This window comes from Entelurus aequoreus, linkage group LG09 (assembly GCF_033978785.1).
Source record: "Entelurus aequoreus isolate RoL-2023_Sb linkage group LG09, RoL_Eaeq_v1.1, whole genome shotgun sequence".
Taxonomy (NCBI): Eukaryota; Metazoa; Chordata; class Actinopteri; order Syngnathiformes; family Syngnathidae; genus Entelurus; species Entelurus aequoreus.
In genome coordinates this window covers 15,956,979-15,976,672 of record NC_084739.1, presented here as the reverse complement: position 1 = coordinate 15,976,672, position 19,694 = coordinate 15,956,979, and the positions used below count along the sequence as shown (strand labels likewise).

Sequence of the window (19,694 nt, the reverse complement as noted above, 5' to 3'; positions counted from 1 at the left end):
ATCACAGCGTCGCTAGTGGACAAACAAATTGCAAAAGATTCACCAACACAGATGTCCAGAATACTGTGGAATTTTGCGATGAAAACAGAGCTTTTTGTATTGGATACAATGGTGTCCGAATACTTCCGTTTCAACGATTGACGTCACGAACATACGTCATAATACATAGACGTTTTCAACCGGAAGTTTAGCGGGAAATTTAAAATTGCACTTTATAAGTTAACCCGGCCGTATTGGCATGTGTTGCAATGTTAAGATTTCATCATTGATATATAAACTATCAGACTGCGTGGTCGGTAGTAGTGGCTTTCAGTAGGCCTTTAAGAAACATTCCCATTTTTAAAACTCAAATTTGTGTTACCAAATCTTAGCATCGTCCTCCTGGGTTTCGCTGGTATGGAGTAAGAGAGAAAAAAAATGCCGCAATTTTACGACTGAGGAATTTAATTTGTCCATTTCAGGAACATTTTTCACTGTCAGAGACACAAGTCAGAAGCGTTTTATGATCTGCGGTTTGGTCTCCGCTTGGGTTTTTTCGGGTCGGGTCACTCGGTCGGCAGCTGTGCCTGCAGCTGTGGACGGCCTTTGCTATCTCCGAGGAGCTTTTTGTCGGTATTGCTGCACGGTCTCTGTGGTTTGAGCCTCTCTTGGCGGAAGAACTGGAGCAACATTTGCTTAACTCAGAGAGGCCATGTTTGCTTGCACTCTTTGATACATGGACTCAGGACTGCAGCTTTTGGTTGCAATTGCAGGATCACTTTGTTTTGTTTGCCTTTACTCTTTGGCCTTAAATACCAATGACATCCAATGTAAAAAAAAAAAACTCACTGTAGTTTGAGTGAAGTCCTCACTTGTTTCCTCATTGTTTGTCTTCGGTACGCAGATGTGCAAATGACTGCTACCTCCCTTTTCAACAGCGATGACAGCTTTCTTTGTGATGCCGAGGCCCAGTGGACTGCCTGGTTCAGCTGTCAGACACGCTTAGGCGGCTGTGAGGGGATGCGTGGCATATCAGCGTTGATGTTGTCCACAGAGGCATAGCCCCGGCCTCAATAAGCTGCCCTAATGATGCCACTTAAATCTAATAGCTGTCCTTTCAGCATGACTGACCGCCACTCAGCAGGATCCTGTGGACACGACGCAGGATTCGTGCTGTAATGCTAACTTGTTTTACTCCAGGGGTGTCCAAACTTTTTCCACTGAGGGCCGCACATGGAAAAATTAAAGCATGTGGGGGCCATTTTGATATTTTTCCTTTTCAAACAATAACAAAATATATGGATTTTTTATTTAGTTTACCTTTAGGGGTCCCGGGGACCATAAAGGGTCTCAGTCATTAAAATGTTAAAAATGAGTCAGATTATTATTTTTTTAATTATTTAACGCTTACAGTAAATCTCTATATCAACTTCAAGTTGATATAAAGTAATACAAATTTTAAAAAATGTTTTATGGCTTTTATGTCAAAAACAACTTAGTTTTTTTATAGTAAAACTGAAAATTATTTCATATTTTTGAGTAATCACAGTGAAAAGATAAATAAAAAAATCACTAAATATATTTGGGATCCAAAAGGTGCCCCACTCATAAAGTGATACATTTTTATTAGGTTTTTCTTTTACTTTCAACACTAAAGTTACGAGATCAACTTCAGATATATCTGTCGATTTTATGCTGGAACTATTATTTTGTTTGTTTTATGCGCTTTTGTCAACGAAAACTTTGATGTTTTTATATGGCTACTACACAATATATGCAATATTTACCATATAAAACATTTTCAAGTGAAATATTTTAAGTAATTGAAGCCCTGAAAATAATTCATTATAACATGGATTTTTTGTCATTATTTTTTTTGAGCAATGGCAAAAAAAGAAAAAGAAAGAAAGACAAAAGAAAAAAAAAACAGCCTGCACGGCAGCTTTTGTGTCAACATTGCAACTTTTTCTCGTTAGATTTCACCTCATTCCACTTTTTTTAATGTTCTTTTTTATTTTTACAATAGTATTTCCAGAATGTGCGGCGGGCCGGTAAACAATTAGCTGCGGGCCGCAAATGGCCCCCGGGCCGAACTTTGGACACCCCTGTTTTACTCCGACTCCACTACTTTATTCCTCAAATTAATATTTCCAGTGAACTGCTTTGCGTCATACTAAGAGTTGTTGGTTGCCGTATTAAGTTAATTGAGAGGGACATACCGTATTTTCCGGACCACAGGGCGCACCGGATTATAAGGTGCACGGCCGATGAATGGTCTATTTTTGATCTTTTTTCATATGTAAAGTCGGATTATAGGGCGCATGAAAGGAGTCGTATTATAATTTTTTTTCTAAATTGAAAACACTTCCTTGTGTTCTACATAACATGTAATGTTAAAGTTGAAAAGTTAAAGTCTGTGGATACTGCATATATGTTTAAGAGTTATTTCTTTATTCAGTCATGTTTAAAGGCCTACTGAAACCCACTACTACCGACCACGCAGTCTGATAATTTATATATCAATGATGAAATCTTAACATTGCAACATATGCCAATACGGCCGGGTTAGATTAGTAAAGTGCAATTTTAAATTTCCCGCGAAATATCCTGCTGAAAACGTCTCGGTATGATGACGTTTGCGCGTGACGTCACGGATTGTAGCGGACATTTTGGGACACCATTGTGGCCAGCTGTTAAGTCGTCTGTTTTCATCGCAAAATTCCACAGTATTCTGGACATCTGTGTTGGTGAATCTTTTGCAATTTGTTTAATGAACAATGAAGACAGCAAAGAAGAAAGCTGTAGGTGGGAAGCGGTGTATTAGCGGCCGGCTGCAGCAACACAAACACGTAGAGAACTGGGACAACAGAGACTCTTACCAGGAGGACTTTGAGTTGGATACGCGCTACCGTGAGTACGCAGCTGCGGCTTCCAAACATTTGATCGCTTGCCCGTACGTGCGTGCCACTATGTGCATGTCACGTACGTGGGGAAATATATGTTCTGTATGAACTTTGCGGAGGTGAGCTGTACTTTGGGCTGTGGGATTGAGTGTGTTGTGCGGGTGTTTGATTTGTATTGGTGGGTTATATGGACGGGAGGGGGGAGGTGTTTGTTATGCGGAATTAATTTGTGGCATATTAAATATAAGCCGTGTTGTGTTGTGGCTAATAGAGTATATATATGTCTTGTATTTATTTACTGTTTTAGTCATTCCCAGTTGAATATCAGGTCCCACCCGCCTCTCACAGCATCTTCCCTATCTGAATCGCTTCCACTGCCCTCTAATCCTTCACTCTCACTTACCTCATCCACAAATCTTTCATCCTCGCTCAAATTAATGGGGTAATCGTCGCTTTCTCGGTCCGAATCGCTCTCGCTGCTGCTGGCCATGATTGTAAACAATGTGCAGATGTGAGGAGCTCCACAACCTGTGACGTCACGCTACTTCCGGTACAGGCAAGGCTTTTTTATCAGCGACCAAAAGTTGCGAACTTTATCGTCGATGTTCTCTACTAAATCCTTTCAGCAAAAATATGGCAATATCACGAAATGATCAAGTATGACACATAGAATGGACCTGCTATCCCCGTTTAAATAAGAAAATCTCATTTCAGTAGGCCTTTAAAGCAGCTAGTGTTTTTCCATTTGTACTCTTTCTATTTTTTTATTTTATGTCCGCAAGTAAACTGTGTGTGTTACCTTGAAGGCTTGGAATGTAGGAGTTGGAATACTCCCTTATATCTTATCTGTATTAGAACAATGAGGCTGTATTCCTTTCTGGACATGGGGGGGGGGGCTTCTTCGTATGCAAGAAGTTGTCTCTTCCCTTTGAATGTTAGACCATCCCGAGATGACGGTATGACTGTATTGATGTGGGCTGGTCTCCTAAAGCTTTAGTAAAACTTGATAATATTCCTATTCTGTCTTGATGGTCCTTCTTACTCTGCATATATGTCATCTGAAAGAATTTGGGATTGACCAGTGACTTTAATTCCCTGAGAAGGAATACTGGTCAGACGCAACAAGTCCCAACGATAGTCACACACACACTATGTGTGGTGAAATGAACCTCTGCAATTGCCCCTTCCCCGTGTTCACCCCCTGGGAGTTGAGGGGAGCAGTGAGCAGCAGCGGTGGCCACGCTCAGGAATCTTTTTGGTGATTTAACCCCCAATTCCAACCCTTGATGCTGGGTGCCAAGCAGGGAGGTAATGGGTCCCATTTTTATAGTCTGTGGTATGACTCGGCCGGGGTTTGAACACACAACCTACCGATCTCAGGGCGGACACTCTAACTACAAGGCCACTTAGCAGGTTTAACCACAGGTTTATTGCTTTTTCATGTGAATTTAATGGGATTTGTATTATTATTATTATTATCATTTACGTATTGCATTTGAAAGGATATACATGAATTATTATTATGTATAATCATTAAAATAATAATTGGTCTAATAAAAATCATGGACATATATATATTTTTTCATATATAACGTGCACCGGATTATAGGGCGCATTGAGTCTTATTATTTAATTTTTTTTCTAAATGGAAAACACTTCCTTGTGGTCTACATAACATGTAATGGTGGTTCTTTGGTCAAATTGTTGCATAGATCATGTTTTACAGATCATCTTCAAGCCGCTTTCTGACAGTCGCTTCAATGGAGCTAACTGTTTTAATGACATTCAGACTTTACTTAAATCAATAACGGAGCAGCATCTTCTCTTCCGTGGCTCACTAGTGCAACAACAACGCTGGAAATGTGTCCCGGAACTCTCTAATAACTAAAGTTCCTTGGGTGAATAATGTAAACTCACTACACCAGTATGTTTTAGCGCTTTCATATCGAGTTTACTGACAGATATAAGTAAGAATTTTACACTACTTTATATTAAAAATGGCAACAATGGAGGATGAATGTCCCATAACAAGAAAATAGAGAAAAAGAAGAAGCTTATCGACTACGGTGTCGCCACGGAATACAAAGGCGGACACGCGCAATTTTTCAGGACTTATGCAGATCTCAAATACAGATCAGCAGGTACAAGAAGGTAAGAAAAGTTGCTTTCGCATAATATTGCGAAACAAAACGCCAGATAATATGTCTTACCTTATACACACACCATAATAATACTCATATGTTTAATGCGCCGACAATCCTTCAAGCGGTGCGATTTCATAGCTTACCAAAGTGGTACTAAAACATTTTGATAGATTTTTGAGCACCTGTGTAATGTTCTCTATTTTCAATGGAACATTTAAAATGTTGGTGTTGTTTACTTGAGACATACTGCCATCATAGTGGCAATTTTACAAAATTTTTCAGGACTTATGCAGATTCCAAATACAGATCAGCAGGTACCAGAAGGTAAGAAAAGTTACTTTGGCATAATATTGCGAAACAAAAAAAAGATAATATGTCTTACCTTATGCACACACCATAATAATACTTGTATGTTGAAGCACATCAAACGGTGCAGCCTATACTTATCTCTTATGTTTGACTGCCATCTACTGGTCACACTTATCATTACACCATGTACCAAATAAAATTGCTTCGAGGTGGGTAAGCTCAACCAAACTTATTCCTTACATTAGGCGCACCGGGTTATAAGGCGCACTGTCGAGTTTTGAGAAGAAAAAAATATTTTAAGTGCGCCTTATAGTCCGGAAAATACGGTAAAATTAGAATAATATAACAAAATCATTGAAAAAACAGCTCTGCTGTTGTACAAGCGAGCATCCCAATAATTAACATACAGTGGTACCTCGACTTAAGACTGTTTAGAGTTAAGAGCTGTCCATCAATCTAGTGTTTATTATTTAAGCCGCAAGCATCCCCACTATTAGCCTACGTAGCAAATGTCACAGTGAACCCTGCAGAGCCGAACCAAAACATCTGGTCTTAGTTGCGAGCATTAGCTTACAGCTGGAGATGGACATGGCTTTGTTTTCCAGCCATTGGAAGGAAGACAGTTAGTGTGGAGCGCAGTGCTGAGAGGGAGTGGATGATATTCGGTGAATTAAAGAAAGAAATCATCAAAAATGATGACAGAACGTGTCGCAAAACAATTCCATCATATCGCTGCTAATTTAAAATGTTTGTACGCGCGTGCAACACTTAAAACCTTTTGCATATCCGTATGTGGAATTAAATTATGGAATGGATTAACCAACTGTTCAAAGTACAAGTGTTCACAAAGTACGAAGAAGAACAATTATGATGAACATCTTGAACCCTTTTTATTTTCTTTGAGATAGATTATTTATGTATTTAATTTGTTTACTTACTATGGTATATTCCTTATTTATTATTTATTTATTCACTGCTCTGTTACAGAGAACAAGGAAATGGGATAAAATTGCAATGATATCTGCTTCGTCCTCCTCCTTTTCGGACGTGCTGTCATGAAACAACTGGAAATGTGTGATGCTTCGAAATAAAGTGAAACTGAACCAGTGTTCAACACACTGAATCAGAATGACTCGATAAGAATGTTAAAGTAATATCTAAGCGGCAGATATTTATCCATGAAAGTATGGAAAAGCCGCTGATGGTGTGTTTGATGGGGAAGAAGCTAGAAGTCTCCTCTCCGAGAGAAATGTTTTACATTATTACATTACTTCATAAAACTATTTAAGTTGTATTACTTTCTATTGTATTATTTGTATATTACATTTATTGTCTATAAGTTATTTTGCATTTTTAAAAGGCATGTTACATGTTAAAATTGTCATCTTTTTCCATTTGTGTTTTTGTTACTTTTTATGGAGGGAAAGCACTAAGTAAATTGATTTTGATCAATTCCATTGTGCCTTGTTGAGGTACAAGTTTTTAGAATTAAGAACCAATAACGCTCATAAATTGAGGTATTACTGTATTTGTGAATAAATAATGTTGTATTCAAATACAATATTGGACCTCGTCAAATTGTGCTGATGTGCCTAGTAACAGTTTTTTTTTTTAACTAAAGCTACCGATTGGTGGAGAAGGCATTTTAATTACATCTCCTATTACAACCCACTTTGAATTTCATTCATTTCTGAACAATGCAGCTGCTCTACTTAAGATATAATTGATGGGCTGATTGAATGTTCATTAGAGACAAATGTCACTCATTGCACAGATTGGGACAAATAATATGTTGTGCATGCTGCTACTTTAGCTCACAAAAGTGAGTAGAGCACATTTCAGCAACCATTCTATTAAATCTTCTAAAGAGTAGTCAGTGTACAGCTTGCATAGCAGTATCCACTGAAAATGACTCAACAAACAGCCATTATTTGTCATGATCCGTGGTCCGGATCATGTTTTGTATTTTCTGTTAGTTTTGGACTCCTTGAGTTCCTGTTTGTGCACCTCTGAGTTTGTTTTGGTTGCCATGGTTGCTCATTGTGTTCACCTGTCCCTGATTAGTGTTCGCCCGCTCACCTGCTTCCCGAGCACTAATCAGAGGCATTATTTAAGCCTGCTTTTGTAGGTCAGTCGGCCTGGCGTCATTTTTAGCTTCATGCATCCTGCTATGTTTGATTGATTGATTTAAACTTTTATTAGTAGATTGCACAGTGAAGTACATATTCCGTACAATTGACCACTAAATGGTAACACCCGAATAAGTTTTTCAACTTGTTTAAGTCGGGGTCCACTTAAATTGATACATGATACAGATATATACTATCGAATATATACTAACATCATAATACAGTCATCACATAAGATAATCATCAGAGTATATACATTGAATTATGTACATTATTTACAATCCGGGGTGTGGGATATGGAAAGGGGGGGGGTTAGGTTTGGTTGATATCAACACTTCTGTCATCAACAATCAGCATCAACAATTGCATCATCAGAGAAATGGACAATGAAACCGTGTAGGACGTAAGTTTTGTTTGTTTCATGCCACAGTTAGTGAATATTCCTTGTCCGTAGTCCATGCTAAATAGTAGTGATGGGTTGATGAGGCGTCATGAAGCCTTTCGACACATTGCAAAACTGTATTGATACTGTGTCGATACTGTGTCACTAAATACTGACATCTGCTGGACATTAAAAATCCCTACAGGCAACCTATGGACCGACTCAACTGACACTAATTTTATGACCTAGTACAGACCTGGGCATTCTGCGGCCCTTTGTGCGTCCCTGTCCGGCCCGCGTGAGGCCAATTATAAATTACAAAATAAATTTTAAAAAGTATCTATGTCGAGTGTGCAATACAACGGTGCTGCTTTTGTTTTGAAAATCGTTATTTGTATTACTTCCGTTTGGACGTATGCGTGTGCGTGATTGTGAGTGAATGTGAACAGCTGCAATCACAAATTACAAAATTAGGTTGAAAAAACATCTATGTCGTGCGCGCAATACAACTGTGCTGCTTTTATTTTGAAAAGTATTATTTATGGGCGTGTGTCCGTGTGTAACCTGCGAGTGAAGGTGCACATGCAGCGACAAGTGATGCACGGTTTACACCCGAGGCGCTAAAAAGAGAAAAGTTGATGAAGAATGACGTGTTTTCAACAAGACATGGACTGCAAAGCAACGTTCCCTCTAAGGTGCGTGCCTGCGCAATTGCGCACTGCTCAAGCGTCCGCTGTGCGCAGCAAATATATGCCGCGCACCAAATCAAATCCCATCTGAATTCTAAACAAAATAAACATATTTATTCTATGTAATTTTGCAATGCAACTTTGAGTGACAGTGACAACAAGCGGCCCTAATGGTGTTCGTCAACACCGTTCAATTGAACGCCGTTCAATTATTGTAACGTCTATCGAGATGCTTCGAGGACAGGAATTATATCGATCACTTTATTGAGCAAAACTGTTTATATTCGGACATAACCACACCAAAAACATGAGTAAAACAATTCTATCTTGAAAAACTAGTCATTTTCTGCCGTACAAACCAGGCCAAAACCAACTTGTCATCTGTCACCAACACACATACCACTAAACAACTGGTGCGTTTATGGCCACACAAAAAGTCGGACAACTCAAACACCACACAAAATTACACTATGACTCCTCAGTCATACGTGTGCTTATTTTACTGTCATTTATTATTAATGTTAATTCATTTATATTAGTCATGGAATGCTGTTACACACACTATGTTGAAGTATTACTATTATTATTAATTATTATTATTATTATTATTATTATTATTATTATTATTTATCTTACGGTATATATCAAAAATAATATTGAGCAAAATGTAATTGAAATATTGTCGATGTGGCCCTCCAGCAGTGCTCGGGTTGCTCTTGCGGCCCCCGGTAAAAATTAATTGCCCACCCCTGACCTAGTATATACAATAATATAAACCAAGTCATTGTATTTCATTTAGGATTATTTCATATCTTCATTTAAATAAAAAAATATTTTATAAATAATGTGAACATGTATCATGACATGGAAATCTAAGAGAACGTGTTGTAAAAGAGGATGCTTGTGGACTGGGATTTGTTTTTTTACACATTTTTATTAAAAAACAACAGTTTTTCCGATGTATTAAATTTGAGACGATTTCTCTTCTTAGTTATTATTTCTCCGGCTGTAGAAAAGACCCGCTCACAGGGCACAGAGGAGGCGGGAGTGCGACACAGTTCGCGTATCGGTCACGTGACCGAAACAGCTCATGATCGGTCACGTGACTTTCTAAAAGCGGTACGCGCACCGACGCAGGGTTTTGCTCTATGAGCTCGACGCATGCATCGGTGTTGCCGGACCCATCACTACTAAATAGTAGCATTAGCTTCGAGTGCGATCAGGCACGTTGTTCTGTCGGCTCGTTTTCGGTTTTTTTGTACCTCTTTGAGCTTTGATAATTCAATCATGTTCCCACCTGCACGCCATGTCCGGAGTGGTCCGTCTGCATTTCAGAAGCTGCGAAAACCCCGTCGCGACATTATTGTCTTAAAATAAATATATATAAATATAAAGTGTGACAACCATATTATCTGGGCTATAGAGCACACCAGTATTTTAACCACACCCACCAAATTTTAGAAGAAATAAATAAGTTTTAATGTATTAGCCACACTAGACTTATAAGCTTACACTTTGGGCACCCAAACACTCACATGCACTGACCTACTGTCCAACCCTCTGACTTCCTTAACTACTTACAGTGCTGTGCAATACTCAGTATTTGTCACTTTGAATATCTGTATATAATGATATGTACCATAACTCTCATGGTCCAATATCCACTCATCATTGCTGCAAAACCATTTCATCTGTGCAATCTTTGTATTACAATACATATAAGTGTGCAGTGTAATAACCCACACTTACTTTCAGAACAATCCACGTGGAATTCTCTATTCCTGCAATAATTGCAACATTTTTATTTTGTTTCTTTACTTTTTTTTTATGCATTTCTGCACGAGAGGAGTTGCTTTTATTATCATTCTCCATCAGGGGTGTCAAAGTCAAGAATGAGTTATCTATGGCAGTGGTCCCCAACCACCGACCGATTGGCCGCACAAGAAATTTTTTTTTTTTTTTAAAAACATGTTTTGTATATATTTTTTTAAAATTAAATCAACATAAAAACACAATATATACATTATATATCAATATAGATCAATACAGTCTGCAGGGATACAGTCCGTAAGCACACATGATTGTATTTCTTTATGAAAAAAATAAAAAATTAAATTAAACCCCCCCCCCCGGTCCATGGGACACATTTTCAAGCGTTGACCGGTCCGCAGCTACAAAAAGGTCGGGGACCACTGATCTATGGGCCCCGGGATGATATTTGATTAGTATTAGAACCGGCCCGCAGGCCACAGCTGCATGCTGCTGTTTTGCACGCATCAGTGTTGGCGCTAGGGATTTTCAAAATGGGGTCCCAGGGACCTCAATCAAGTCATAAAAATGGGGTCCCGCAGTGGATTTTTGGGGTCCCACTTTTTTGTAACCGTTTTGAAAACAAATGATAAATGTATGCATTATCCTGTTATATCTCACATTCTATATTGTGTTTTTCAATATTTTTATTGTAATATTTTCAAAATGTGTTTGCTCTATTTTTGGCCAAAGTAAGACAAAAAAAAAAAACAATCTGAAGTTGTCTTTATTTTTTAGTTTTAATGCCATGATTTTAATAGTCCGGCCCGCGTGTGCACAGATTTTCCTCCATGTGGCCCCTGAGCCAAAATGAGTTTGACACCCCTGTTCTACATGCACATTGTGGAAGTTGTTTCCTCGCAGTCCCACTGTCAGGAGCCAAGCGTGCAGGTTTTAACAAGGTTTTAATAATCATATGTTTTAACAAAGTTTTTCCTCCAACGGGACGTGACTTTTCAGTCCTCTGTATCCTCCTCCTCTCCTGTTCCTGGCCGCTTACTGTTAAAGACAACAGATGATTAGATAACTCGTACCACCTGGGAAATCTAATCACCTGTGTCTCGCCGTCTGCACTTGCCACGCCCCCGTATGATGGTGTCTGCCCTCAGCACCATAGACCTTTGCTCCTGCAGGCAGCGCTGGCCACACCTCCCCCCACACACATATTGACAGTAAAAGGCATTCTATTTCATTCCCTGTGTGTGTTTAATGCAGGGATCGGCAACCCAAAACGTTGAAAGAGCCATATTAGACCAAAAATACAAAAAACTAATTTGTCTGGAGCTGCAAAAAATTAAAAGCCGTATATAAGTGTTACAATGAAGGCAACACATGACGTAAGTGTCTATATTAGCTATATAGCCTACTATCAAAATGACTATGTGTCGCAGGCTTAAGCAAATCTTTGTTGACAGAAATGTTGCTAATTGTTTGCTGTGGTCTGGAACAACATGGCGCACAAACAACTATCAGAAATGCATTTTGATTGATTGATTGAGACTTTTATTAGTAGGTTGCACAGTGAAGTACATATTCCGTACAATTGACCACTAAATGGTAACACCCGAATAAGTTTTTCAACTTGTTTAAGTCAGGGTCCACTTAAATTGATTCATGATACAGATATATACTATCATCATAATACAGTCATCACACAAGATAATCACATTTAATTATTTACATTATTTACAATCCGGGGTGTGGATGAGGGGTGGGTTAGGTTTGCATGGAGCGAGTATTACATACAGATAATGTGTCATGAGAAATGCAAAACTAAATTATATACAAAGAAGATAAACGTAAAGGATATTAAATGAGCTCAAATATACCTACAAATGAGGCATAATAATGCAACATGTACAAAGTGCACCTTTGTGCATTCCCACACAGTATAAAACGTTTGGTGGACAAAATGAGACAAAGAAGGAGGGGAACATTTTACATGTAAACAAACTGTTGCATCACAGCCAACACTATGGTGAGTTCAAGAACCGCCAAAATTAGTAGGACAAAATGATGTTCACCAAATACTCTCATCAGTGAAGCATACACAACTGGGAAGGTTTGTGTCATGTTTGTCATCTAACAAAAAACATACTAAAACTAAAAAATTATTTCCCCCCCCCCATCTTTTTCCATTTTCCATCCTTTTTAAAAATGCTCCAGGGAGCCACTAGGGCGGCACTAAAGAGTGCTGACCCCCGGTTTAATGTTATGTGTTGTGATTCGCCTGTTCTGCATGATGACCTTCCACCTGTGTCGAGTCCATGGCTGTCGCTCACCAAAATAAAAGCCCGTACTCACTTTTGCGGTACACTGCATAAGACAGGGGTGTCCAAACTTTTTCCACTGAGGGCCGCACACGGAAAAATTAAAGCATGTGGGGGCCATTTTGATATTTTTCATTTTCAAACCATAACAAAATATATGGATTTTTTATTTATCTTACCTTTAGGGGTCCCGGGGACCATAAAGGGTCTCAGTCATTAAAATGTTAAAAATAAGTGAGATTTTTTTTTTTTTAAATTATTTAACGCTTACAGTAAATCTCTATATCAACTTCAAGTTGATATAAAGTAATACAAATTAAAAAAAATGTTTTATGGCTTTTCTGTCAAAAACAACTTAGTTTTTTTTATAGTAAAACTGAAATATGCAGTATTTAGTAATTAGAGCCCTAAAAGATCAATAATGCGGGACACCATTGATTTTAATTCTTTCATATTTTTGAGTAATCACAGTGAAAAGACAAATAAAAAAGCACTAAATATATTTGGGATGCAAAAGGTGCCCCACTCATAAAGTGATACATTTTTATTAGTTTTTTCTTTTACTTTCAACACTTAAGTTACGAGATCAACTTCAGATATATCTGTCGATTTTATGCTGGAACTATTATTTTGTTTGTTTTATGCGCTTTTGTCATAGAAAACTTTGATGTTGTTATATGGCTACTACACAATATATGCAATATTTACCACATAAAACATTTTAAAGTGAAATATTTGAAGTAATTGGAGCCCTGAAAATAATTCATTGTAACATGGATTTTTTTGTCTTTTTTTTTTGAGCAATGGCAAAAAAATAAAAATAAAGAAAAACAAAAGAAAAAAAAACAGCCTGCATGGCAGCTTTTGTGTCAACATTGCAACTTTTTCTCGTTAGATTTCACCTCATTCCACTTTTTTTAATGTTCTTTTTTATTTTTACAATAGTATTTCCAGAATGTGTGGCGGGCCGGTAAACAATTAGCTGCGGGCCGCAAATGGCCCCCGGGCCGCACTTTGTACACCCCCTGGCATAAGATGTCCCCTCAGTTTGGATTTTAGCTCTTCATTCACAAGACAGATGTCCTGTGTTTAATTACAGGTTCTGAGGAAGATAACGAGTTACATCCAGGAGCAGAATGAGAAAATCTACGCTCCTCGAGGTCTGCTGCTCACCGACCCCATCGAGAGGGGAATGAGGGTTGTATCCTTCTGCCTCCTCCCGTCCCTCCACTGAAGCGCACCTATAGTACACAGCAGGTGGAGGACAAAAGCCACGATTCTAAAAGATGGAGCGATAACTAATAAGAGATGGTTTAAAGGTCACAGAAGCCATTGAGGTTAGAACACTTGAAAATTCCAAACAAGCATCTTAACTGGGTGGCCAAGTGGGAAACACACTCACACACATTAACACACACACATTGGTCTTCCTCTTTGTCGTAAACGGCCATGAGGTTGCCCTTGAAAAGCCACTTAAAGTACCTCGGGGAGGTTCACCAGCCAGTGTCATTATGAGGAGTGAATGTGAAAACAGGGCTGGGGGAAAAAAGCTCTTAGTCAGCAGTCTAGTTTGTATCTCGCTGCTTTATGGTTTCATATAAATGGAAATGTGCTCACTGTCTGCTAAAAGTGTCCTAAAAATAAAGGAGCATCAGGTGAGCTTCAGGTAGACTCCACCATATTATAGTGTGTATGCAAAAAAAAAAAAAAATAGACATTAAAATTCCCATGCAACTCTGTGGAAGTGCTGCATAGAGAAAAGAACAACAATTTTAAACCACAACAAAAATAACTTTCAGCCACAACACATTAACTCATTTTCATTAAGAGCCACATCGCAGTTATGGCTTCCTTCATTTGGCTGCCTGTAACAATCAATACATATTTCAGTTTTAATGTACAATCAACTCGTAATAGTATTACACAATTGCCTATGCATTTGATAAAAAAAAATACTTTTAACATACTAAATTGATGGGATAACTTGCTTTGAAATCAGAAGTCAGGGCGACGAGCAGATGTTAAAATATTTGAATTTAACATAAAAAGGTTGGAATCGTGTTAATGTAATGTTTATTGCATGATACGATAATACATGAAATCGCATGCAGTACATGCAATGTTCCTGTCAAAATTGAAAGAACACATTTGTTTAGTGAGAAAGTTGAATCAGAATCAGAATCAGAATACCTTTATTGTCATTGTATGGAAACAACGAAATTGGACAGCAATCCAGCTCAGTGCTTTTAAAACAAACCTACATAAAATAGTCTTAAGACAACAACAATAATAAAACCATTTAAAATGTTAAAAACATAATAAAATGTTAAAAACATATTGCACAGCAGATCTCTATCAGAGGTAAGCAAGTAATAAAGTGGTGAGTGTTCAGGTAAGTGCGGCGTTTAGGGCAATAACAGCTCTAGGATAGAAAGTATTTTTCAGTCTATTTGTCCTTGCTTTGATGGTCTTATAGCGCCTCCCTGAGGGCAAGAGTTCAAGCCAGTGGTGACCTGGGTGGGATGAGTCCCTGAGGATGCTGTTTGCTCTCCGGTTGCAGTGTCTCTTATACAGGTCCTCTAGAGATGTAAGAGGACATGCAGTGATCCTCTGGACCGCGTTTATGACGCCCTGTAATCTCTTTCTCTCTGCCACCGTGCAGCTAGAAAACTGCACACGGAGATGCCGTAGGTCAGTATTGACTCAACGGAGCAGCGATAGAAGGACAGGAGCAGGTTATAAGCCAGATCTATTTTCCTCATGTATTTAACGACGCACATCATTTTCGCGGGCCACGTAAAAGGATGTGGCGGGTCACATCTGGCCCCCCAGCCTTGAGTTGGACACATGTGATGTAAGGCATTGATGTCTTTGGAGTTATTTTACCTTGAACTCATATGTTCTTATCATTGTTAATAATGTTGCATATGATAAGAAAAAGAAGCTAAACAAATGTTATTAAATACTTTTTGGTGCCATTTAATTGCTTTGATAAAATAGAAGAAACATTTGGAATCTTTCTTACCTTACTCTATTTGTATACATACAGTATACAGTATAACAGTAGATATATGCGAAGTACAGTTGTGGTCAAAAGTAATAAAGAACATAATGTCATGGCTGTCTTGAGTTTCCAATAATTTCTATTTTTGTGTGATAGAGTGATTGGAGCACATACTTGTTTGTCCCAAAAAAAACATTCATGAAATTTGGTTCTTTTATGAATTTATTATGGGTCTACTGAAAATGTGACCTAATCTGCTGGGTCAAAAGTATACATACAGCAATGTTAAGATTTGGTTACATGTCCCTTGGCAAGTTTCACTGCAATACGGCGCTTTTGGTAGCCATCCACAAGCTTCTGGTTGAATTTTTGACCACTCCTCTTGACAAAATTGGTGCAGTTCAGCTAAATGTGTTGGTTTTCTGACATGGACTTGTTTCTTCAGCATTGTCCACACGTTTAAGTCAGGACTTTGGGAAGGCCATTCTAAAACCTTCATTCTAGCCTGATTTAGCCATTCCTTTACCACGTTTGACGTGTGTTTGGGGTCATTGTCCTGTTGGAACACCCAACTGCGCCCAAGACCCAACCTCCGGGCTGATGATTTTAGGTTGTCCTGAAGAATTTCAATCAATCAATCAATGTTTATTTATATAGTCCTAAATCACAAAAGTCTCAAAAGGCTGCACAAGCCACAACGACATCCTCAGCACAGAGCCCACACAAGGAATGTCGATGTGAATGACTATGAGAAACCTTGGGGAGGATCGCATATGTGGGTAACCCCCCCTCTAAGTACAGTCCCTAGTGGATCCAACATAACAATGAGAGTCCAGTCCATAGTGGGGCCAGCAGAATACCATCCTGAGCGGAGACAGGTCAGTAGCGCAGAGACGTCCCCAACCGATGCACAGGCGAGCGGTCCACCCCGAGTCCCAACTCTGGACAGCCAGCACCTCATCCATGGTCACCGGAACCGGAATAACCCAGCGAGGGGGCAAAGGAGAAAAAAAAACGGCAGATCAACTGGTCTAAAAAAGGGGGGTCTATTTAAAGGCTAGAGTATACAAATGAGTTTTAAGATGGGACTTAAAAGCTTCTACTGAGGTAGCATCTCTAACTGTTACCGGGAGGGCATTCCATAGTATTGGAGCCTGAACAGAAAACGCTCTGTAGCCCGCAGACTTTTTTGGGGCTCTGGGAATCACTAATAAGCCGGAGTTCTTTGAACGCAGATTTCTTGTCGGGACATATGGTACAATACAGTCAGCAAGATAGGATGGAGGTAGACCGTGTAGTATTTTATACGTAAGTAGTAAAACTTTAAAGTCGCATCTTAAGTGCACAGGAAGCCAGTGCAGGTGAGCCAGTATAGGCGTAATATGATCAAACTGTCTTGTTCTTGTCAAAAGTCTAGCAGCCGCATTTTGTACCAACTGTAATCTTTTAATGCTAGACATAGGGAGGCCCGAAAATAATACGTTACAGTAATCGAGACGAGACGTAACGAACGCATGAATAATAATCTCAGCGTCGCTAGTGGACAAAATGGAACGAATTTTAGCGATATTACGGAGATGAAAGAAGGCCGTTTTAGTAACACTCTTAATGTGTGACTCAAACGAGAGAGTTGGGTCGAAAATAATACCCAGATTCTTTACAGAGAATTTGGAGGTAATCCTCCTTTTTCATTGTCCCATTTACTCTCTGTAAAGCACCACTTCCATGCCCAGAGCATAATACTACCACCACCATGCTTGACGGTAGGAGTGGTGTTCCTGGGATTAAAGGCCTCACTCACTGTTTCTCCTCCACACATATTGCTGGGTATTGTGGCCAAACAGCTCAATTTGTGTTTCATCTGTCATCACATGGACAAAGATAAGACCTTCTGGAGGAAAGTTCTGTGGTCAGAAAACCAGCAAATTTAGCTGAACTGCACCAATTTTGTCAAGAGGAGTGGTCAAAAATTCAACCAGAAGTTTGCCATAAGCATAAAGCGCCTTATTGCAGTGAAACTTGCCGAGGGACATGTAAGCAAATATGAACATTGCTGTATGTATACTTTTGACCCAGCAGATTTGGTCACATTTTCAGTAGACCCATAATAAATTCATAAAAGAACCAAACTTCATGAATGTTTTTTGGGACCAACAAATCACAAAAAAATAAGAGTTGTAGATATTATTGGAAACTCAAGACAGCCATGACATTATGTTCTTTGCAGTATCCTCCATGAAAACATACTTTGTTTTGTCTAAAAGCCCAGTTTGATTTTGGATATACTATAAGTCTATGGATGTTCTCGTTCATCCAGGTCATTGTATTCTCAGGGCATTCAATCGATCGCAACTGGACTGATTGGTTTGTTTTAGCAGTTTTAGCTTCATCAGTTCATGCTCATAGACTTAGATTGGTCAGATCAAATAACAATACTCCAAAACCAGGAACCGAATGTGTTTACATATCATTTAAAAAAGTCCGTTTTGTCCCTAGTAAAAGTGGCCACACGTACACAATCTAATGAGAGCAGATGTACAATCCTCTATTTTGAATGACCACTGACAAAAAAGTACAAATTCACCTTCCTGTCCGACCCGTTGTCTCAGTCGGAACCACCTCCTTAACCGCCATTGCGTCCCCCAGCTGGAGATCAGCGTGTTCGAGGACCGAGGCTCAGGCAGCTCCAGCCCCACCAGCAGCGTGTCGTCCGCGGGGGGGAGCGCCCGGTGACTGGAGGGCCGGCGCCAGGGCTACGGGTACATGCACCACCACGGGGGCGGCGGGGCGCTCACCAACATCCGCATGCTTAAACACGAGAGCACCCGCTTCTGAGACATGGTGAGGAGAGGACCCTAACAACATACCACCTCTGGAAACGGGAGGAACGCACACTTATTCCATGTAAAACAAATATACCAGTCATCCTTTTATTTCCCAGGAGTTCCTTTCTTGAGTAATTGCTGATTCAGCAGGCTTAGGCTCGGTGTTCTTCATGGGGTCAAATTGGACCCGCGTACTCTCCACATGTTCACCAATGTTGGAGTGACCGCACCGCAGCTGCAAACCGCACACCCACGCAAACAAAAAAAATATCCCAAATATTCCCAGCAATACACACACCGGAATCAGGATGAATAAGCACGCAGCTGTAGTGGATTCCTGCACACACACAATTGGCAGACCTGGACCCCAGTACTCTCCGAGGGTCCGTGTTTGTTTAGTTGTGTGTGTGTCCCCCAGCTCCGTCTCATGTGCTATCAAGCAAAAATAAACACGTTGATTTATAATGAGAAATGTCAGAAAAATGTTGACATTCGGGACCTAAAATATCAGATTTAAAATGTGAACTGTCCATTGGTTTACTTGCTGATTTATTGCCGTGTGACGGTTTTGTGTGTAACGCGCAGTTACAGCGCCCTCTAGGGCAGTGTTTTTCAACCTTTTTTGAGCCAAGGAACATTTTTTTGCATTGAAAAAATGCGGAGGCACACCACCAGCAGAAACATTTACAAATGAAACTCAGCAGGAATTCAAACCATAACCAAGCATGCATCACTATAGCTCTTGTCTCAAAGTAGGTGTACTGTCACCACCTGTCACATCCTGACATATTTTGAGTTTTTTGCTGTTTTGCTGTGTGTGGTGTTTTAGTTCTTGTCTTGCGCTCTATATTTTGGTGGCCTTTCCTGTTTTGTTGGTATTTTCCTGTAGCAGTTTCATGTCTTCCTTTGAGCGCTATTCCCCGCACCCGCTTTGTTTTACCAACGTATACCATGCCAACTTTATTTATAGTTCAACCACAGTTGAAAAACAAAGGGCTGTACACCACAAAGAAATACAGGACAGACTAAAATATATAATTGAAAACAGGTAAAATACACACACATATATATATATATATATATATATATATATATATATATATATATATATATATATATATATATATATATATATATATATATATATATATATATGCACATAGAAAAAACAGATACAAATTATCTTAAGAGCAATTTGTTAGATAAAAAGGCAGTTAAAAAGTTAAAAACAGTTTAAACAGTTAAAAGTTT

General features: G+C 39.1%; 1 protein-coding gene across 1 annotated transcript in view; it reads left to right on the top strand.

The window, feature by feature from the left end:
• The window catches only part of golga7bb (golgin A7 family, member Bb), a 44,055-nt gene extending 24,563 nt beyond the window's left edge, over positions 1-19,492 (top strand). The window contains exons 4-5 of the mRNA XM_062058184.1: positions 13,714-13,815; positions 18,265-19,492. Of these exons, the coding sequence (XP_061914168.1) occupies positions 13,714-13,815; positions 18,265-18,351 (189 nt within the window). The 3' untranslated portion in view covers positions 18,352-19,492. The remainder of the gene's footprint in view (positions 1-13,713; positions 13,816-18,264) is intronic.
• Positions 19,493-19,694: the final 202 nt, after the last annotated feature.